General features: G+C 42.5%; 1 protein-coding gene across 1 annotated transcript; it reads right to left on the bottom strand.

Annotated features, from left to right (window-relative positions):
- Positions 1-16,560: 16,560 nt before the first annotated feature.
- Positions 16,561-23,100, bottom strand: LOC311144411 (cilia- and flagella-associated protein 95-like; the record flags this gene model as incomplete). Its single annotated transcript, XM_084180419.1, has 6 exons — positions 16,561-16,743; positions 18,085-18,145; positions 19,878-19,949; positions 21,864-21,997; positions 22,844-22,955; positions 23,051-23,100. The coding sequence occupies 6 exons, from the start codon at positions 23,098-23,100 to the stop codon at positions 16,561-16,563; spliced, it is 612 nt and encodes a 203-aa protein (XP_084036545.1).
- Positions 23,101-23,388: the final 288 nt, after the last annotated feature.

Raw genomic sequence — 23,388 nt, 5'->3', positions numbered from 1 at the left:
TTATGTAAAAGTAGTTTCCAGATTAGAATAATCAGATGTCCTGTTGTTGGTCAAAGCCACCTGTAACACATACAACATCAGCAGGTGCTAGAGGGTCATGGTTAATGATGGCACACCTGTGGTCGTCACAGACAACTATGACTTTGTGGCTGTGGAATCTGACTTTGTGGCTGTGGAATCTGACTTTGTGGCTGTGGAATCTGACTTTGTGGCTGTGGAATCTGACTTTGTGGCTGTGGAATCTGACTTTGTGGCTGTGGAATCTGACTTTGTGGCTGTGAAATCTGACTGTGTGGCTGTGGAATCTGACTTTGTGGCTGGGGAATCTGACATTGTGGCTGGGGAATCTGACTTTGTGGCTGTGGAATCTGACTTTGTGGCTGGGGAATCTGACTTTGTGGCTGTGGAATCTGACTTTGTGGCTGTAAAATCTGACTTTGTGGCTGTTGAATCTGACTTTGTGGCTGTGGAATCTGACTTTGTGGCTGGGGAATCTGACTTTGTGGCTGTGGAATCTGACTTTGTGGCTGTAAAATCTGACTTTGTGGCTGTTGAATCTGACTTTGTGGCTGGGGAATCTGACTTTGTGGTTGTGGAATCTGACTTTGTGGGTATAGAATCTAGTGACAACCGAGGCATGTTGATGATACCAGACCAACCACCTTGCATAATGGATTAGTAACACATAAACACTGTGCCTATTATTGGGTCTGTAAGACACAGTGTAATAATACACTGCTCAAAAAAATAAAGGGAACACTTAAACAACACATCCTAGATCTGAATGAATGAAATAATCTTATTAAATACTTTTTTCTTTACATAGTTGAATGTGCTGACAACAAAATCACACAAAAATTATCAATGGAAATCAAATTTATCAACCCATGGAGGTCTGGATTTGGAGTCACCCTCAAAATTAAAGTGGAAAACCACACTACAAGCTGATCCAACTTTGATGTAATGTCCTTAAAACAAGTCAAAATGAGGCTCAGTAGTGTGTGTGGCCTCCACGTGCCTGTATGACCTCCCTACAACGCCTGGGCATGCTCCTGATGAGGTGGCGGATGGTCTCCTGAGGGATCTCCTCCCAGACATCGACTAAAGCATCCGCCAACTCCTGGACAGTCTGTGGTGCAACGTGGCGTTGGTGGATGGAGCGAGACATGATGTCCCAGATGTGCTCAATTGGATTCAGGTCTGGGGAACGGGCGGGCCAGTCCATAGCATCAATGCCTTCCTCTTGCAGGAACTGCTGACACACTCCAGCCACATGAGGTCTAGCATTGTCTTGCATTAGGAGGAACCCAGGGCCAACCGTACCAGCATATGGTCTCACAAGGAGTCTGAGGATCTCATCTCGGTACCTAATGGCAGTCAGGCTACCTCTGGTGAGCACATGGAGGGCTGTGCGGCCCCCCAAAGAAATGCCACCCCACACCATAACTGACCCACCGCCAAACCGGTCATGCTGGAGGATGTTGCAGGCAGCAGAACGTTCTCCACGGCGTCTCCAGACTCTGTCACGTCTGTCACATGTGCTCAGTGTGAACCTGCTTTCATCTGTGAAGAGCACAGGGCGCCAGTGGCGAATTTGCCAATCTTGGTGTTCTCTGGCAAATGCCAAACGTCCTGCACGGTGTTGGGCTGTAAGCACAACCCCCACCTGTGGACGTCGGGCCCTCATACCACCCTCATGGAGTCTGTTTCTGACCGTTTGAGCAGACACATGCACATTTGTGGCCTGCTGGAGGTCATTTTGCAGGGCTCTGGCAGTGCTCCTCCTGCTCCTCCTTGCACAAAGGCTGAGGTAGCAGTCCTCCTGCTGGGTTGTTGCCCTCCTACGGCCTCCTCCACGTCTCCTGATGTACTGGCCTGTCTCCTGGTAGCGCCTCCATGCTCTGGACACTACGCTGACAGACACAGCAAACCTTCTTGCCACAGCTCGCATTGATGTGCCATCCTGGATGAGCACTACCTGAGCCACTTGTGTGGGTTGTAGACTCCATCTCATGCTACAAATAGAAAGCACAGCCAGCATTCAAAAGTGACCAAAACATCAGCCAGGAAGCATAGGAACTGAGAAGTGTCTGTGGTCACCACCTGCAAAACCAGTCCTTTATTGTTGGTGTCTTGCTAATTGCCTATATTTTCCACCTGTTGTCTATTCCATTTGCACAACAGCATGTGAAATGTATTGTCAATCAGTGTTGCTTCCTAAGTGGACAGTTTGATTTCACAGAAGTGTGATTGACTTGGAGTTACATTGTGTTGTTTAAGTGTTCCCTTTATTTTTTTGAGCAGTGTATAATGTTTTGTAGTGTGGTTCTCACAAATATGGCTAACCATACATTTTCACTGACGCTCAAAAGGCTTGTGAATAACACTAAAAAAAAAATATATATATATTGTTTAATTGTGAAACAAGGTGTAGACTAACAGTGAACCGCTTACTTACGGGTCCTTTTCCAACAATGCACAGTTAAAGATAAATCATGTACAAGATAAAAAAAAATCAAAAAAATTGACTAGAGGAATAAATACACAGTGAATTACGAATAACAATAATGAGTAAAAATAACACGGCTACTGTATATACGGTAGTACAAGTAGCGAGTGGTGGGTGAGGGCAGTGTGGAGTGCAGTAGAGATGACGTAATCTGTGGATCTGTTGGGTGGTATGCGAATTAAAAATAGTATTAATCCAGGAGAGAATGTTTCTGAGTCCTAAGGAAACTGTCACGGAGACCGCCGAGGCTGCTCCTCCTCCTTGCTCGGGCAGGCTTCGGCGTTCGTCGTCCCCGGAGTACTAGCTACTACCGCTTGATGTTTTCAATGTTTGTTTGGTTTTGTCTAGTTGATGCACCTGTCTTGTATTCTTGTCTTGATTATGTCTCCTATAAGTTCCCCTTTGTTAGGTTGCATTTTGTGTGTTATTGTCCGCCTGTCTAGCGTTTTAGGTTCTGTGTCCTTACCGTGTTATGGTATTTGCGCACTTGCGTATTTGTTCTCACCTCTTGTGTTTTGGGAGGTTGTTATTTTTGTGTGTACCTTACTTTATTTTTGAGTAAAGTATTCGTGACTATACTTCTGTGTCCTGCGCCTGACTCCACCACCGCATCCACTACAGAACTCGTGACAGAAACAGCTCTGCCATCCTCCTAAACAACAGGTATTGACCCACTTGCATTCAACCTGACTAGCTGAAACACAGAAACGTAAGGAGGATCTCACGTTGTTGCCAATAAGGGAATGATCCTCATCCCATGACAACCAGGTTACCATGGTATTTTTACTTTTACAAACCAGATGATAAACCAGAAGTCATTACATTCTCCTCGCACCTATTTGTAAGTCGCTCTGGATAAGAGCGTCTGCTAAATGACGTAAACGTAATGTAACAAAATGTGGAAAAAGTCAAGGGGTCTGAATAGATTCCATGTGCTTTGGTCCTTTAGCAAGGGTTTGTGGGTAGGCCAACACGCCATGCCAACAATCCCATCTCACTTTTACTCCTCAGCACTGTCAGACAGACAGTCAGACAAACATACAGACAGTCAGACAGTTTTTAACCACCATTTCACAATGTCATCATGTAGAGTCTCCCTGTCTGTCTGACTGTCTGTCTCTACAGGTGGAGGCACCTTTATGACATGGTGGCATGATGACATGGTGGTTAGAAACCAGAATAAACAGGAACTACTGTATCTACTACTCAGTGGTCTGAGGGCTCCCTTTGTGCCATCACTAGCACAGAGAGGCTGCTGCCTACATACAGACCTGAAAATCACTGGCCACTTTAATAAATGGAACACAAGTCACTTTAATAATGCCACTTTAATAATGTTTACATATCTTGCATTACCCATCTCATATGTATATACTGTATTCTATACTATCTATTGCATCTTAGACTATGCCGCTCTGATAATGACATTGCTCATACATATATTTATATATTCTTATTCCATTCCTTTACTTAGGTTTGTGTGTATTAGGTATTTGTTGTAGAACAGTTACATATTACTTGCTAGATATTGCTGCACTGTCGGAACCAGAAGCACAAGCATTTCGCTACACTCGCAATAACATCTGCTAACCATCTGTATGTGACCAATACATTTGATTTGATTGATCTGATTTGTGTTTTGCAAGTTTTCCACTAAACTCTACTGTGTGTGTGTGTGTATGTGAGTGTGCATGCGTTTGCTTGTGTGCGTACGTAGTTCGTTTCAGACTGAGTGACTTTTCCCAGACAGAAGTTTATTTTCTCTCCATCTGCATGTATGGAAATTGTTTGTGTAGAAAAGAGTTGACCTGAATCTTGTTAGCTAAGTTTAAGGCTTCGGTCCAACTGTCCAGACCAAGTGAAATGAATTATTGCACAATGAAGGAATGCAGATGTGTTGAATGTGATTTCTGTGGAATTGGGGGAAACAGTAGTGAGCATGGTTACATGCACACAATAATATGATTATTGTGGATAGTCAGATTACTGTAATAGTTTAAAGCGTTTACATGCTTTGAAAGCAGAACGATTTCCCTAATAATCCTGTTTAAACACTGAGTGTACAAAACATTAAGAACATCTTCCTAATATTGAGTTGCACTCCCTTTTGCCCTCAGAACAGCCTCAATTCATCGGGGCATGGACTCTACAAGGTGTCGAAAGCGTTTCGCAGGGATACTGGCCCATGTTGACTCCAATGCTTCCCACAGTTGTGTCAAGTTGGCTGGATGTCCTTTGGGTGGTGGACCATTCTTGATACACATGGGAAACTGTTGATCGTGAAAAACCCAGCAGCGTTGCAGTTCTTGACACAAACTGGTGCGCCTGGCACCTACTACCATACCCCGTTCAAAGACACTTCAAATCTTTTGTCTTGCCTATTCACCCTCTGAATGGCACACATACACAATCCATGTCTCAATTGTCCCAAGACTTAAAAATCCTTCTTTAACCTGTCTCCTCCCCTTCATCTACACAGATTTGGTATTTGGTATTTTATTAGGATCCCCATTAGCTGTTGCGAAAGCAGCAGCTACCCTTCCTGGGGTCCACATGAAACATGAGATAATACAGAACATTAATAGACAAGAACAGCTCAAGGACAGAACTACATACATTTAAGAAAGGCACACGTAGCCTACATATCAATACATACACACAAAATATCTAGGAAAAATTGGGGAGAGGCCTTGAACCTTGAAGTGTTGCTTTATCTTTTTTTTTTAACCAGGTTTGCCGTTCATTTGAGCAACATGAGATGGAAGGGAGTTCCATGCAATAATGGCTCTATATAATACTGAACGCTTTCTTAAATTTGTTCTGGATTTGGGGACTGTGAAAAGACCCCTGGTGGCATATCTGGTGGGGTAAGTGTGTGTGTCAGAGCTTTGTGTTAGTTTACTATGCAAACAATTTGGAATTTTCAACGCATTAATGTTTCTTATAAAAAGAAGAAGTGATGCAGTCAGTCTCTCCTCAACTTTTAGCCAAGAGAGACTGGCATGCATAGTGTTTATATTAGCTCTCTGATTACAATCAAGAGCAAGACGTGCCGCTCTGTTCTGGGCCAGCTACATCTTAACTAGGTCATTCCTTGCAGCACTCAACCACACAACTGGACAATAATGAAGATAAGACAAAATAGAGCCTGCAGGACTTGCTTTTTGGAGTGTGGTGTCAAAAAAGCAGAGCATCTCTTTATTACGGACAGACCTCTCCCCATCTTTACAACCATTTAATCTATATTTGGAAAGATGGCGCCGACAGACATGGCAGCTCTGCTTCTAGCTCCTGAGCAACTTTGCAGTATTTTTTTTTTGTGTGTGTTTTATTTCTTACATTATCAGCCCAGAACGTTTTTTTGTGTTATTACATACAGCCGGAAATAACTTTTGGATATAATTGTCACGGTTTCTGCCGAGGCTGCGCCTCCTCCTTGTTCGGGCAGGCTTCGGCGGTCGTCGTCCCCGGAGTACTAGCTGCCACCGTTCGTTGTTTCTGTGTTTGTTTGGTTTGGTCTGTTTTGGTACACCTGTTTCTCATTTTGTCTTGATTATGTGTCCTTTAAGTTCTCGTTGTTTCTGTCTTGTGGTTGTGTGTAGTTGTTCCTTGTCAGCAGGTGCTTCCAGTCAGTTTGTGCTCTATTTCCTGTTTTAGATAGAGAGTCCGCACTTGTTGTGCGTGTTTTGCATTTATATGCTGTGTGCGTTAGTTTTCTCGTGCCTCCGGCTCTTTTTGTAGCCGTTCATTCTGTGGACTTTGCTAAAGTATTTTTGGACTAGCATCTGTGTCCTGCATCTGATTCCTACACCACACCTACGCCCGCTCTGACAATAATAGTGGCGCCAGAGGGGATGGCTGCCATTTTAAAGGCTCCTAACCAACTGTGCTATTTTGTTAGTTTTTTTGCGTTGTTTGTAACTTATTTTCTAACTTATTGTGTACATAATGTTGCTGCTACCGTCTCTTATGACCAAAAATAACTTCTGGACATCAGAACATCGATTACTCACCTCGCACTGGACGAAGATTTTTTCTTTAATGAGTCCGACGCGAAGGATGTACTGCTTTCTCGGGAACGGGCCCAAATCCCCGACATTTACGTGAAGAAAAGACGTAGAAAAAGGGTGCGGAGGTCGGGCTGCCTTCGGAGAATTCGTAGGCGAGTGAGTAAACTTACTCTACCATCCGTTCTATTGGCCAACGTAGAATTAGAAAATGAAAATGGAGGAGTGGGCCAAAATCCCTGCTGCAGTGTGTGCAAACCTGGTCAAGACCTACAGGAAACGTATGATCTCTGTAATTGCAAACAAAGGTTTCTGTACCAAATATTAAGTTCTGCTTTTCTGATGTATCAAATACTTATGTCATGCAATAAAATGCAAATTAATTACTTAAAAATCATACAATGTGATTTTCTGGATTTTTGTTTTAGATTCCGTCTCTCACAGTTGAAGTGTACCTATGATAAAAATTACAGACCTCTACATGCTTTGTAAGTAGGAAAACCTGCAAAATCAGCAGTGTATCAAATACTTGTTCTCCCCACTGTATACATAGACATGGAATCACTGGCCACTTTAATAATGGAACACTAGTCACTTTAATAATATTTACATTCTGCTTTACTCATTTCATATGTATATACTGTATTCTATTCTACTGTATTTTAGTCAATGCCACTCCGACATTGCTCGTCCTAATATTTATATATTTCTTAATTCAACACTTATACGTTTAGATTTGTGTGTATTGTTGTGAATTTTTTGATACTACTTTACTGTTGGTGCTAGGAACACAAGCATTTCGCTACACCCGCAATAACATCTGCAAAAAATGTGTATGTGACCAATAAAATTAGGTTTGATTTGATTTGGATTGTATATGTTTTGACCATGACAGTTTACAATCTAAGGTAACACCAAGTAATTTAGTCTCCTCAACTTGTTCAATATGCCACACCATTCATTACAAGATTCAGCTGAGGTCTACATTTTACATTTACATTTTAGTCATTTAGCAGACGCTCTTAACCAGAGCGACTTACAGGAGCAATTAGGGTTAAGTGCCTTGCTCAAGGGCACATTAACGTCATTTAGCAGACGCTCTTAGCCAGAGCGACTCACAAATTGGTGCGTTCACCCTATAGCCAGTGGGATAACCACTTTACAATTTGGGGGGGGGGGGGGTTAGAAGGAATACTTTAGCCTATCCCAGGTATTCCTTAAAGAGGTGGGGTTTCAAATGTCTCCGGAAGGTGGTGAGTGACTCCGCTGTCCTGGCGTCGTGAGGGAGCTTGTTCCACCATTGGGGTGCCAGAGCAGCGAACAGTTTTGACTGGGCTGAGCGGGAGCTGTGCTTCCGCAGAGGAAGGGGAGCCAGCAGGCCAGAGGTGGATGAACGCAATGTCCTCGTTTGGGTGTAGGGACTGATCAGAGCCTGATCTAGAACTTAGGGAATGATTTGTACCAAATACAATGCTCTTATTTTTATATATTATTCAGGACCAGTTTATTACTGGCCATCCATTCCAAAACAGACTGCAACTCTTTTTAAGTGTTTCAGTGACTTCATTAGCTGTGGTTGCTGATGCGTATATGGTTGAATCATCAGCATACATGGACACACATGCCTTGTTTAATGGCATCGATAAACATAGAAAAGAGTAGAGGGCCTAGATAGCTGCCCTGCGGTACACCACACTTTACATGTTTGACATTAGAGAAGCTTCCATTGAAGAAAACCCTCAGTTGTATTAGATAGATTGCTTTGAATCCACGATATGGCAGATGTTGAAAAGCCATAACACATAGGTTTTCTCAACAACAGGTTATGGTCAATAATATGAAAAGCTGCATGGAAATCTAACAGTACAGCTCCCACAATCTATTCATTATCAATTTATTTCAACCAATCATCAGTCATTAGTGTCAGTGCAGTACATGTTGAGTGCCCTTCTCTATAAGCATGCTGAAAGTCTGCTGTTAATTTGTTTACGGAGAAGTAGCATTGTATTTTGTCAAACACACATTTTTGCTAAGAGCTGACAGCAAGCTGATAGGTCTGCTGTTAGAACCAGTAAAGGCTTTACCACTCTTGGGAAGCGGAATGACTTTGGCTTCCCTCCAGGCCTGAGGACAAAGACTTTCCTCTTGGCTCAGATTAAATATATGACAGATAGGAGTGGCCATAGAGTCAGCTACCATCCTCAGTAGCTTTCCATCTAAGTTGTCAATGCCAGGAGGTTTGTCATTATTGATCGATAACAATAATCCTTCCACCTCTCCCACCTCTCCCACACTAACTTTACAAAATTCAAACTTGCAATGCTTTTCTTTCATTATTTGTTTTTTTATTTATGAGTATGATGGCTCACTGTTCATTGTTGGCATTTCCTGCCTAAGTTTGCCCACCTTGTGTCACGCCCTGGCCTATAGAACTCTAGCTAGTTTGGTCAGGGTGTGAATATTCTAGGTTTTGTATTTCTATGTTTGGCCGGGTGTGGTTCCCAATCAGAGGCAGCTGTCGCTCGTTGTCTCTGATTGGGGTTCATACTTAGGCAGCCAGTTTTCCTGCCTGTGTTGTGGGATCTTGTTGTGTTCCTGTTTAGGTTTGTGTGTTAGCCCTTTGGACCGTCACGGTTAAGGCTGTTATTTTGGTTACTGTGTCGTGTGTTTATTAGTTAAATAAACATGTACGCCTTTCACGCTGCACCTTGGTCCGACCCGTCTCTTAACGTACGTGACACCTTGCCAATGAAGTAATCATTAAAATAATTGGCAACATCAAATGGTTTTGTGATGAATAAGTCACCTGATTCGATTAAAGATGGAGTTAAATGTATCTTTCTGCCCATAATTTCATATAAAGTACTCCAATTTTTTTTCTCCATACTTCTTCATATCATTGATCTTGGCTTCATATTATAGTTGATCTTCTTTTTGTTGAGGTTAGTCACATAATCTCTCAATTTGCAGTAAGTCAGCCAGTCAGATGTGCAGCCAGACTTATTAGCCACTCCTTTTGCCCCGTCTCTTTCAACCATACAGTTTTTCAATTCCTCATCAATCCATGGAGCCTTAACAGTTCTAACAGTCAGTTTCTTAACAGGTGCATGTTTATCAATGATTGGAAGAAGCAATTTCAAAAATTCATCAAGTGCAGTGTCTGGATGCTCCTTATCAATCACATCAGACCAACAAATATTTTTAACATCATCCACATAAGAGTCACAGCAAATTATTATGTGCGATCTCTTATACACTATTTTAGGCCCAGCTTTTGGAACTTTGGCTTTCCTGGATATAGCCACTATATTGTGATCACTGCATCCAATGAGTACGGATACAGCTTTAGAACAAAGTTCTACAGTATTAGTAAAAATGTGATCAATACATGTGGATGATCTTGTTCCTGTAGTGCTTGTAAACACCCTGGTAGGTTGATTAATAACCTGAACCAGATTACAGGCACTGGTTACATTGAGAAGCTTCTTCTTGAGTGGACAGCTTGATGAAAACCAGTCAATATTCAGGTCCACAAGAAAGTAGACCTCTCTGTTTACATCACATACACTATCAAGCTTTTCACACATATTATTGAGATACTTACTTTTAGCACTTGACATAAGATATTCTCTAAGCATAACAGGGATATGGCTCTGAATATATACAGCAACACCTCCCCCATAAGCATTCCTATCTCTTCTATAGATGTTATATCCTTGTATTGCTACTGCTGCATCAATTATCTAAGTGAGTCTCAGAAATGGCTAATATATGAACGTTATCTGATGTTAGCAAGTTATTGATTAACCTTATTTCTAAGGCTACATATATTAATATGGGCTATTTTCAGCCCTTTCCTGGGTAACTTATCAGAGGTAGACATAATATGGAAAAGAGCGAACAAAGCAAGAAAAATTAAATACATTCAGCAGTCCATTAATTAATTGGTGTGTGTAAGTGGGTGTGTGTGTGTTTGTGTGCTGTGGGGTTGAAGCTACGAACCCATAGGCGTGGCTCTCTCATCCCTTCCAGGCTTTTGGGAGGGAGGGTGGACAATGAGCCTGTCATAGCAGATGTAAGCAATGTACAGTGGGGAAAAAAAGTATTTAGTCAGCCACCAATTGTGCAAGTTCTCCCACTTAAAAAGATGAGAGAGGCCTGTAATTTTCATCATAGGTACACGTCAACTATGACAGACAAATTGAGGGGAAAAAATCCAGAAAATCACATTGTAGGATTTTTTATGAATTTAATTGCAAATTATGGTGGAAAATAAGTATTTGGTCACCTACAAACAAGCAAGATTTCTGGCTCTCACAGACCTGTAACTTCTTCTTTAAGAGGCTCCTCTGTCCTCCACTCGTTACCTGTATTAATGGCACCTGTTTGAACTTGTTATCAGTATAAAAGACACCTGTCCACAACCTCAAACAGTCACACTCCAAACTCCACTATGGCCAAGACCAAAGAGCTGTCAAAGGACACCAGAAACAAAATTGTAGACCTGCACCAGGCTGGGAAGACTGAATCTGCAATAGGAAAGCAGCTTGGTTTGAAGAAATCAACTGTGGGAGCAATTATTAGGAAATGGAAGACATACAAGACCACTGATAATCTCCCTCGATATGGGGCTCCACGCAAGATCTCACCCCGTTGGGTCAAAATGATCACAAGAACGGTGAGCAAAAATCCCAGAACCACACGGGGGGACCTAGTGAATGACCTGCAGAGAGCTGGGACCAAAGTAACAAAGCCTACCATCAGTAACACACTACGCCGCCAGGGACTCAAATCCTGCAGTGTCAGACGTGTCCCCCTGCTTAAGCCAGTACATGTCCAGGCCCGTCTGAAGTTTGCTAGAGTGCATTTGGATGATCCAGAAGAGGATTGGTAAAAACTCAACTCGTCATGTTTGGAGGACAAAGAATGCTGAGTTGCATCCAAAGAACACCAAACAGTGGATTTAACAAGTGACATCAATAAGGGATCATAGCTTTCACCTGGATTCAGTGTTCTTAATGTTTTGTACACTCAGTGTATGGACACATCTGAAATCAGGCTACCTGATGGGACTTTTGTTAATGCAGAAAATCACCAATCAAAGTAAACGTTCTACCACAGTGACCATGTTAATTTTGGTGAACCCTATTTGATTTTGAGTTCAGACATATAAAGTTTGTATCTGAAAACTATGTGTAAGATTGTAAGGGTTGGGGTCAGGTGTGACCCAGGTGCGGTGCAGGATATACAGTAGGCAGTAGGCAGAGATGGTGAAACAAGGACCTTTACTGGTGGTCCCGAAGCCAGAATACAAAATAACGGACTTATCACGATAAAAGAAAGGCGGAGCAAATAAGTCTCCAAAAACCGTCTGACAGCCAAAATGCGAAATACTACCTAAGACTGAAACAAATAACGAAACAGGGAGAACGTAAAAATGTACGCACACATGACTGTAAGTCGCTTTGGATAAAAGCGTCTGCTAAATGGCATTATTATTATTATTATTATTATTATTAGAACACTTCTCAAGTACCTGTACATACAGTGGGGGAAAAAAGTATTTAGTCAGCCACCAATTGTGCAAGTTCTCCCACTTAAAAAGATGAGAGAGGCCTGTAATTTTCATCATAGGTACACGTCAACTATGACAGACAAAATGAGAAAAGAAATCCAGAAAAATCACATTGTAGGATTTTTAATGAATTTATTTGCAAATTATGGTGGAAAATAAGTATTTGGTCAATAACAAAAGTTTCTCAATACTTTGTTATATACCCTTTGTTGGCAATGACACAGGTCAAACGTTTTCTGTAAGTCTTCACAAGGTTTTCACACACTGTTGCTGGTATTTTGGCCCATTCCTCCATGCAGATCTCCTCTAGAGCAGTGATGTTTTGGGGCTGTCGCTGGGCAACACAGACTTTCAACTCCCTCCAAAGATTTTCTATGGGGTTGAGATCTGGAGACTGGCTAGGCCACTCCAGGACCTTGAAATGCTTCTTACGAAGCCACTCCTTCGTTGCCCGGGCGGTGTGTTTGGGATCATTGTCATGCTGAAAGACCCAGCCACGTTTCATCTTCAATGCCCTTGCTGATGGAAGGAGGTTTTCACTCAAAATCTCACGATACATGGCCCCATTCATTCTTTCCTTTACACGGATCAGTCATCCTGGTCCCTTTGCAGAAAAACAGCTCCAAAGCATGATGTTTCCACCCCCATGCTTCACAGTAGGTATGGTGTTCTTTGGATGCAACTCAGCATTCTTTGTCCTCCAAACACGACGAGTTGAGTTTTTACCAAAAAGTTATATTTTGGTTTCATCTGACATTCTCCCAATCCTCTTCTGGATCATCCAAATGCATTTTAGCAAACTTCAGATGGGCCTGGACATGTACTGGCTTAAGCAGGGGGACACGTCTGTCACTGCAGGATTTGAGTCCCTGGCGGCGTAGTGTGTTACTGATGGTAGGCTTTGTTACTTTGGTCCCAGCTCTCTGCAGGTCATTCACTAGGTCCCCCCGTGTGGTTCTGGGATTTTTGCTCACCATTCTTGTGATCATTTTGACCCCACGGGGTGAGATCTTGCGTGGAGCCCCAGATCGAGGGAGATTATCAGTGGTCTTGTATGTCTTCCATTTCCTAATAATTGCTCCCACAGTTGATTTCTTCAAACCAAGCTGCTTACCTATTGCAGATTCAGTCTTCCCAGCCTGGTGCAGGTCTACAATTTTGTTTCTGGTGTCCTTTGACAGCTCTTTGGTCTTGGCCATAGTGGAGTTTGGAGTGTGACTGTTTGAGGTTGTGGACAGGTGTCTTTTATACTGATAACAAGTTCAAACAGGTGCCATTAATACAGGTAACGAGTGGAGGACAGAGGAGCCTCTTAAAGAAAAAGTTACAGGTCTGTGAGAGCCAGAAATCTTGCTTGTTTATAGGTGACCAAATACTTATTTTCCACCATAATTTGCAAATAAATTAATAAAAAATCCTACAATGTGATTTTCTGGATTTTTTTTTTCTCAATTTGTCTGTCATAGTTCACGTGTACCTATGATGAAAATTACAGGCCTCTCTCATCTTTTTAAGTGGGAGAACTTGCACAATTGGTGGCTGACTAAATACTTTTTTCCCCCACTGTAGGTCTCCGATGAGACACTGAGTACTACTGCTGGACATAGAGAAACTAACAGAGAAAACTGAGCAAGGGAACACAGGGAAGCGAGGGCATAAATACACAGGTGAACAGGTAGACACAGGTGACACCAATAGGATACTGATTAGTCCAGACTGTGAGTGAGGAGGTGCCTAAGGTTGTCGGAGAATGACACCTAGTGGGTCGCTCCGGAACTGCGACCCCCTTCCTGTAACATAAGATCCATACTTTCAGTTGATCCGAACTGTCACTCCCGCATGAAGGCGTCCCCATGCTTCCCAGCCGAAACAGTTCGGAAGAGTTTGTGCATATATTATGATAATATTTTATGACGTTTTTGTTCATTTTGGACTTCGGTAAGTTTTTTTCGGTTGTTCAGACAAAAAAAATAATTTGAGAGGAAAGCCGAAGTCGATAGACGAAGTCTACGCCCCTTCGTCGGTGATTGGTCAACAGTAGGGATTCTTCAATTAAGTCTTTGAATGTCATTCAACGAGAGACTACTCGTTTTCATGCACATGTGTTCATTGAGAAATACTGCACCAAACATCTCAGTTAGATGTAAAATTGCGCGACTAAGATCTCCTCGGCAAAAACGTCAACATTTATGACGGATTTCTTCAGTTATCTTAGATTAATTTTGACTATTTTAAGGAAATGTAGACTGGCTACGGCATCTCAAAACGGACAAACAGTACTATTGCCGCTGGACAAATCTTCTTGCCTGAGCTGGCGCTGCAGACAGTTATATCGGTCACCTAAAGCAGGACAATTAAAGGCCAAGTGCACCACTTTTGTGATTTTTTATTATTATTATTTTTTATTTTTTATTCTGGGTGTGCTGCAGCACCCTCAGCACCCCTACTTCCCACGGCCATGCACACACAGATCAAACACACTGCTGGAACGCTGACTAAGCTGTTTACATGTCCTAATAATTCAAAAGATTGCTCAGAAAACCATTTTCACAATCACTATAGGGTCAACTGCTACTGTGACATTTCTATGAATGAGTGTTTCTGGCTGTGTAGTAAACTAGAGTCCTCACATACAGTACTAACTCTGATACTAGCTCTCTGTTTACCACAGAGGAATGCTGGATGATCCTACTGTCATTTCTGGTATGTCAGACATTCTCTCCCCATACCCATGTCCTCCAGACATTTAACCACTCTGGAAGTTCAATATAAACATTTTCTTTATTACTGAATACCTACTATAAGCTTTCAACAGAGTGCTTCAGCTTCAAACTGAACAGTTTCTCATAGTAACTCGTAAAGACAAACATATTACAAATCCAGCACAGAATTCTTCTGTCAACCAAACGGTTTGAAAAACCAAACGGTTTTTCAGTTATCATGATGTGTTTAACAGACACAAGCCTCAAAATGCTCTGTTATCACAGCTCTAGTGTAGTGATATAAGTTCAGGCTTGTGTGAGGGTTCTGTGGATGTCCCTTTCCACAATTATATCACATTCACAGCCCTGTTATTTCACAGTGAAAAATAGTTACCATGGGGGCATGATGTCACTCACCCCAGGAGATAAACACAACGTTGCATATACTGTAGATTTGCCTGCCTGCCTGCCTCTCTCTCTGTCTCTCTGTCTCTCTCTCTCTTGCTCTCTCTCTCTCTCTTTCTCTCTCTCTCTCTCAAGGAGACCTACACACCAATTTGTGTCCTCAAAACTTTTTATTTTAACGTGAGCAATTCCGACTGTCGTTTTTTCACACAGCAGCAGAGATATACAGTATAGACATTATACAGAGACAGTATAATGAGCACATCACACTGACTTATAGCTTCAATTTCTGCTTTTCAATACTTTCCCTCCACATATCAGATATCCAAAACAGCAGTTGTCCACTGCACACTGAAGCACACAGGAAACGTACACGGCAGGATGTATTATGTTTTCTCTCACAGCACAGTCTAACTCATATCCAAGGTGTAGGCTAGGTAGGGTCACGGTAAGCAGACACCCACACACATGTGCTTTACAGGCCAACGAAAAGGGTTCAGATCCCATGGGGGGCCAGGGAGTTCCCCGGGGAGTTCACAATTTCATGTGCCCACCGGTAAATTAAATTTGCACACAGCACTGCCATGTCGGTGGTAAATAGGGACGTGTTAACAGACACCCACACACTCCATGCAAGCATACACACACACACACACACACACACATGCTTTAAGGGTCAACAGAAGGGTTTCTTCCCAGTTCACGTACAGGTCAAACCCCAGGGGGGAGGTAGGGGAGTTCGCGCACGTTCAGCCTAACAACCTGTGTAAGTCAATAAGAACGTTTTTTTAAGGTTGAAGAGAGACCCCAGAGGAGTCTGAAAGCGCCACACCTAGAGGCACTCAATCCCACTTGGACTGTTATTGGTTTGTTCTTTTCTGCCTCTGCTGAGAGAAAACGAACACGGGCGCTTTTGTTGGAGGAACTTAGAACAATGACATAATAGGATGGGATGTAGAAATAACAATGGACTGGACAACCCTAGCCCTAGGAGATGAGAGGAGAAAACACTAGGAAATACAGATCATAAACCTCACAGAGAGACACCAGATGCTAAAAGACTGAACTGAACACTGAGGGATGCAACACAAATACTGGAGCACAGCGGTGTATCCATTTCCACCAAAATCACTCAAATGAAACACTGTTATAGGAAAACATAAACGTTGGGCATGCAATACTTGCTTTATTCATGTAAAAATACAAAACAGCAATAGATCGAGGTGAAAGAAAGAGAAATCCTGAGGTAAAAAGTTGCTACAGTAAAGTCTGTGGTGAGAAAAATAGCCTTGGTCGGTGAGAACCATGAGAACCAGGTTAAGGAGGCCATGCTGTGGTGGTTCCCCAGGGAGGGCGAGGGTTCTAGGGGCAGATGGGGTTGGAGGGCTGAGCCTGGGACCTGGATGTGGCCCCCAGGGTACCATAGACCCCGCTCTCATCCTGCCAGGTGTTCCTGCCCACGCGACGGTAGTCGGCGGTGTCTGTGAACTGGGACTGGGGCTTCCTGTAGTCAGGACTGCTGTCTGCTGGGCCCTTCATGGTCCTCTGGAGGGGGAGACACAATGTGTGGATGTAGATGCTGCTTTTTCACAAGTTCGAGGCTTTAAGCCAGGCACTGGTGTAAAACCCTGAGGTTAGGCCAGGCACCGGTGTAATACCCTTGGGTGGAAAAGTGACAAGGTTTGAGTCTATCACTGGTTCTTTGCTCAAGACAAAGAGCTGTGGAAATGTTGTACTTTGATCGCAGACTAGCTTAATAATGTGGGCCTCTACAAAATGGTTCTATGGAGTGACATTTATCGAAGCTCAAAACATCTAATCTGAAAAAGTTTCAGATTTCTTTATTTGATTTGGTCCCTTTCCAAAGTATTGCCAAGATTGTTGAACAGCAGTATAGTCTTCTAAGAACAGGTAGCCAACCTCAGCAACAGGTGGACATTGATCATGGAAATCAGCACACACATGTCCTCAAATGTACTCATATAAAAAACTAAGTTCACTAAAGTTTACATAATAGGGGAATCAGAAATCCACACAGCAATCTCTCCACATGGGGAACCTATTGCACTATAATCCATACTTTGTTTTATTTCCTGTTAAAAATGAGAAGAGTTTAAAAAATATATTTCTATGGAATTAAAAGTTGAATGTGAAACGTATGCAGCTCCCTGCAGGGTAAGCCCAGAGCTCAGAATCCTAGACTAGTCCTTCTGTAGAGCATTATCCACTCTATTACACATCTGGGAACAGTTATACAGAGGAAAAAATAAAACCACACATTAAATACATAACGCTAGAAACCTGCCACTGCTGACAGAGCAGCATATCACAAGTGCTTCTGGAACAGCCAAATGATGACACATGACATAACAGAAACACTCAAATGGAAGCACTAATGCTATGGATAACAACCTTCTATACATGGTGGTACATGACAATGTACTGTATCTGTCAACACATGGTCGACGTGTGTCAGATGAGAGGAAACAGTATGTCTAGGAGGAGTTGATGTGTGTCAGATGAGAGGAAACAGTATGTCTAGGAGGAGTTGACGTGTGTCAGATGAGAGGAAACAGTATGTCTAGGAGGAGTTGACGTGTGTCAGATGACAGGAAACAGTATGTCTAGGAGGAGTTGACGTGTGTCAGATGAGAGGAAACAGTATGTCTAGGAGGAGTTGACGTGTGTCAGATGACAGGAAACAGTATGTCTAGGAGGAGAAGAAACAAGGGATAGTAATTCAATAATAAGGCAGAAGACTATGAAATGGTGATATCCATTTGAAAAGGTGTTTGAGGTTTGAACGGGTGTCCAGTGAAAATGACACTCATCCTAAACAGTCCATGCAGTTATTAATATCTGATTATGTTTGACACTCACTCTCACCGCCTCTTTGCTGTAGTCCCATTGGGGTAGGTAATCCACTGCATATGTGGTGTCCGACTCCCTGGAATCGGAGACAGACACTTTAAAACAGGTTTGACGCTGCAGAGAGAAAGGACTCATTACGTCATACATTAGGTCTATAGCACAGGAGGCTGGTGGCACCTTAATTGGGGAGGACGGGGCTCGTGGTAATGACTGGAGCGGAATCAGTGGAATGGTATCAAATACATCAATCACATGGTTTCCATGGTTTCTATGTGTTTGATGCCATTCCATTCGCTCCGTCCCAGACATTATTATGAGCCGTCCTCCCCTCAGCTGCTTCCACTGGCCTATGGCTTCCCTCACAGGAAAACTTACAAGAATCTACTGCTGAATAACTCTCTCTGGGCAGACTCACAGAGGCAAACTCACAGGCTCTAGTCAACCTGGTGTTTATGCTCACAGGGATAGATATGTTACATCTGCTGCATGTTTATGACCCTATCTGTCACTACTGTGTCTTGTTTTCTCTCCATCATGTTGTTTTACTGTAAAGTGTATTCTTATTTTAAATGCACCTTAAATCAAGTTTGATTTGACAAACACTGAGTGCATTATTTTATTTTTTCTGCTTGTATTTTGTATTTATAATAATATAATAATATAATATGCCATTTAGCAGACGCTTTTATCCAAAGCGACTTACAGTCATGCGTGCATACATTTTTGTGTCTGGGTGGTCCCGGGGATCGAACCCACTACCTTGGCGTTACAAGCGCCGTGCTCTACCAGCTGAGCTACAGAGGACCACATTTATATTGATGTGTGTATTTTCTGTCATTTATGTAATTCAGGGCTCATCTATAAAAGAGACCTTGGTCTCAGTATGACTCCCTAATAAAATTAAGGTAAAATAAAATTGCCACTACGCCCAGACAGTGTGCGAATGGGATATCTTATAGCCTACACCAAATATACAGACAGATGTTCATGAAAGGTCTCTTGGCATGACTCAAATGTTGTTAAGTGAATGTTGTGTTAAGTGTTGCCAAGTCTTCTAAAAGCGTCAGTGGTGTGTGTCAGTGGTGTGTGTCAGTGGTGTGTGTCAGTGGGTGTGTCAGTGGGTGTGTCAGTGGTGTGTGTGTGGTGTGTGTGTGTCAGTGGTGTGTGTGTGTGTGTGTCAGTGGTGTGTGTCAGTGGTGTGTGTGTCAGTGGTGTGTGTCAGTGGGTGTGTCAGTGGTGTGTGTGTGTGTCAGTGGTGTGTGTCAGTGGTGTGTGTTAGTGGTGTGTGTGTGTCAGTGGTGTGTGAGACACACTACAAATGTTGTTGTGAGCTGTAGCGCTAGCCTCCCACAAAGTAAGGACCGACGTCGACATCAGGAATACATCACTTTTTCCATCTCTTATGCAATTGTGTTTGACAGTAATGTTTACTACAGGCCTAAATGACTGTTTTAATGTGGAAAACAAAGGGGTTGCATTGGAGCAAAAGGCAAATGTTTGCTCCAGCCCTCTCAACAAAGGATGTTCCAAACCTCTCGAACTTTGCTTACAGCACAGGTTTCTCAGCTGTTATCATATTTTAAAATGGTCAATATCAACATTTGAGATTTTGTTGTTGTTGTGTAAAACAATGTGGTTATTTAACCAGCAGAATGAGACCTCAACGACCAAACAGTCATATCGCCCTCTTCTGGCAGACAGTAGTAGCGACACAGAGTGAGTTCACCGTTCTCACTGTCCTCTAGTACAAGAGAAGACTAGTTACTGACTGTGTGTAGAAGCAAGACGAACAGAGAACGGTCTCTTACATCAGGTCATGCCCGGGGCGATGACGTGGCAGGATGCTATTGGTCACATCAGTCACATGTCCTGCTGTGTCTCTGCTGTAAAACAACACTGGATCAACACATTATCAGTGAAGAGATCACATGACCAGAGAGAGACAAAGTGTCCACCTACATTTAATTTGTAAATCTCTGCACATAACATACATAGCATCTCAACATTCTACTGCAACATCATGAATATACTGTATGTGTATTCACCTTGGCACCTTAATTGGGGAGGACGGGCTCGTGGTAATGGCTCGAGGAAAATAGGTGGAATGGTATCAAATACATCAAACCCATGGTTTCCATGTGTTTGACGCCATTCCATTTGCTCCGTTCCAGCCATTATTATGAGCTGTCCTCCCCTCCACTGGTGTAAAGCCTGTAACTGCATACATGTATATATGTTTGTCTTGTACGTACCAATACTTTACCACACACAAAGTTCCCTCTCAGGAAACAAAAGTTATTTGAAGTGAATTGAATATAGAGTCTGTGAGTATAAGAACAAGGTGTTTCTTGTGAATTATTCATGCAGCCTTGCTATGAGTTTCACCATGAAGGAGAAGAATGTGCTCGAATGGTCAGTGAGAACGTGCTCCTGAATGGTCAGTGAGAACGTGCTCCTGAATGGTCAGTGAGAACGTGCTCCTGAATGGTCAGTGAGAACGTGCTCCTGAATGGTCAGTGAGAACGTGCTCCTGAATGGTCAGTGAGAACGTGCTCCTGAATGGTCAGTGAGAACGTGCTCCTGAATGGTCAGTGAGAACGTGCTCCTGAATGGTCAGTGAGAATGTGCTCCTGAATGGTCAGTGAGAACGTGCTCCTGAATGGTCAGTGAGAATGTGCTCCTGAATGGTCAGTGAGAACGTGCTCCTGAAAGGTCAGTGAGAATGTGCTCCTGAAAGGTCAGTGAGAATGTGCTCCTAAAATATATATTTTTTAATTAAACGTTTCTTGATTAGGAAAAGACATGGAATCAGTATGTATGGACAAACCCATCACTGTCTTGCACATTCTAATTCATCGCATTATTTGCTGCTCGTGATACTGTTTTATGTGCTGTAGACCTTCAGTCTGTATCAATGTAATGCAAGTGACATGCTACAGTCCTCCTATAGCCAGCTACTGTACCTGACGACACTATGCTACAGTCCTCCTATAGCCAGCTACTGTACCTGACGGCACTATGCTACAGTCCTCCTATAGCCAGCTACTGTACCTGACGGCACTATGCTACAGTCCTCCTATAGCCAGCTACTGTACCTGACGGCACTATGCTACAGTCCTCCTATAGCCAGCTACTGTACCTGACGGCACTATGCTACAGTCCTCCTATAGCCAGCTACTGTACCTGACGGCACTATGCTACAGTCCTCCTATAGCCAGCTACTGTACCTGACGGCACTATGCTACAGTCCTCCTATAGCCAGCTACTGTACCTGACGGCACTATGCTACAGTCCTCCTATAGCCAGCTACTGTACCTGACGGCACTATGCTACAGTCCTCCTATAGCCAGCTACTGTACCTGACGGCACTATGCTACAGTCCTCCTATAGCCAGCTACTGTACCTGACGGCACTATGCTACAGTCCTCCTATAGCCAGCTACTGTACCTGACGGCACTATGCTACAGTCCTCCTATAGCCAGCTACTGTACCTGACGGCACTATGCTACAGTCCTCCTATAGCCAGCTACTGTACCTGACGGCACTATGCTACAGTCCTCCTATAGCCAGCTACTGTACCTGACGGCACTATGCTACAGTCCTCCTATAGTCAGCTACTGTACCTGACGGCACTATGCTACAGTCCTCCTATAGCCAGCTACTGTACCTGACGGCACTATGCTACAGTCCTCCTATAGCCAGCTACTGTACCTGACGGCACTATGCTACAGTCCTCCTATAGCCAGCTACTGTACCTGACGGCACTATGCTACAGTTCCACAGTTCCAGCCTACCTGACTGTACGTCTGTCAAAGCCTGCAGACTGGAAGTGGTCAGCCTCCACCATAGATTTAGGAGTCTTCTTGGGCTCATAATCTCTCTTCAGGAGATACTGGGACATTTGTGTTTCTGTGCTTGTGCTCCAGTCCTGGAGGTTAAATAGAATAGCATAGAATACAATAGAGAAGAGTAGAACAGCATAGTATAGAGATGAAAAGAATAGCATAGAATACAATAGAGAAGAGTAGAACAGCATAGAATAGAGATGAATAGAACAGCATAGAATACAATAGAGAAGAGTAGAACAGCATAGAATAGAGATGAATAGAACAGCATAGAATACAATAGAGAAGAGTAGAACAGCATAGAATAGAGATGAATAGAACAGCATATAATACAATAGAGAAGAGTAGAACATCATAGAATAGAGATGAATAGAACAGCATATAATACAATAGAGAAGGGTAGAACAGCATAGAATAGAGATGAATAGAACAGCATAGAATACAATAGAGATGAATAGAACAGCATAGAATACAATAGAGAAGAGTAGAATGGCATAGAATAGAGATGAATAGAACAGCATAGAATACAATAGAGAAGAGTAGAACAGCATAGAATAGAGATTAATAGAAAAGCATAGAATACAATAGAGAAGAGTAGAACAGCATAGAATAGAGATGAATAGAACAGCATAGAATACAATAGAGAAGAGTAGAACAGCATAGAATAGAGATGAATAGAACAGCATAGAATACAATAGAGAAGAGTAGAACAGCATAGAATAGAGAAGAGTAGAACAGCATAGAATATAACAGTTAGAATATATAGCTATTTTCCAGAGGGAACTTCGGTAAGAAGTAGATTATGTCACAGCAGCAACAACAACAACATATATCATTTATGTTTTAAAGGACCAACTGATACATGAACTACCGAGATCAAAGAAAAAGCATTGATATATAATCTCATATTGTTTGATGGTATTGCTCACTGCATCCATGTAGGTTCCAAAGTGTTTGTAGGTAGATTTGCTGAGTTTCTTCTTTCCATCTGGACACACAGTGAAGTCATAGTCTTTGGGCTCGGCCTCTCTGTTTTTATGCCTAGATGTAAATAATAGGTACATCATTCATATGATCTGCAGATAGCCGTGAAGTTGAGACATATTTGAGAATTAATAGTTGGCTAGTCTACTTACCAATTGGAAATAAGAGTTGGTCTGCTGTAATACATCTTGGTATCAGACATGGTGACTGAGTTTGAAGACCGGACCGTTATTCACCAATAAAACCTCCACTGAACTGAATGAAGCCTTTTGCACTCAGGATTCGCACCTAGCAAAATGAAGAGGCTTCCAAATAGACCGTCAAAGCAAAGATTGGAATGTGAGTAACATTCCATAGCAGTAAATTGTTCGATCGATGTAAGAGTGTAGGTGTATGAAATTAACTCATTAATTAATTACTGTGGACTATGGAAACATTGTAGCTGGTGTGGTGTTTCAATTTTTACAAATGTTGCTACAACGTTACCATG

This window comes from Coregonus lavaretus (assembly GCF_964263955.1).
Source record: "Coregonus lavaretus genome assembly, chromosome: 17".
NCBI lineage: Eukaryota > Metazoa > Chordata > Actinopteri > Salmoniformes > Salmonidae > Coregonus > Coregonus lavaretus.
This window is presented reverse-complemented; position numbering and strand designations above follow the sequence as displayed.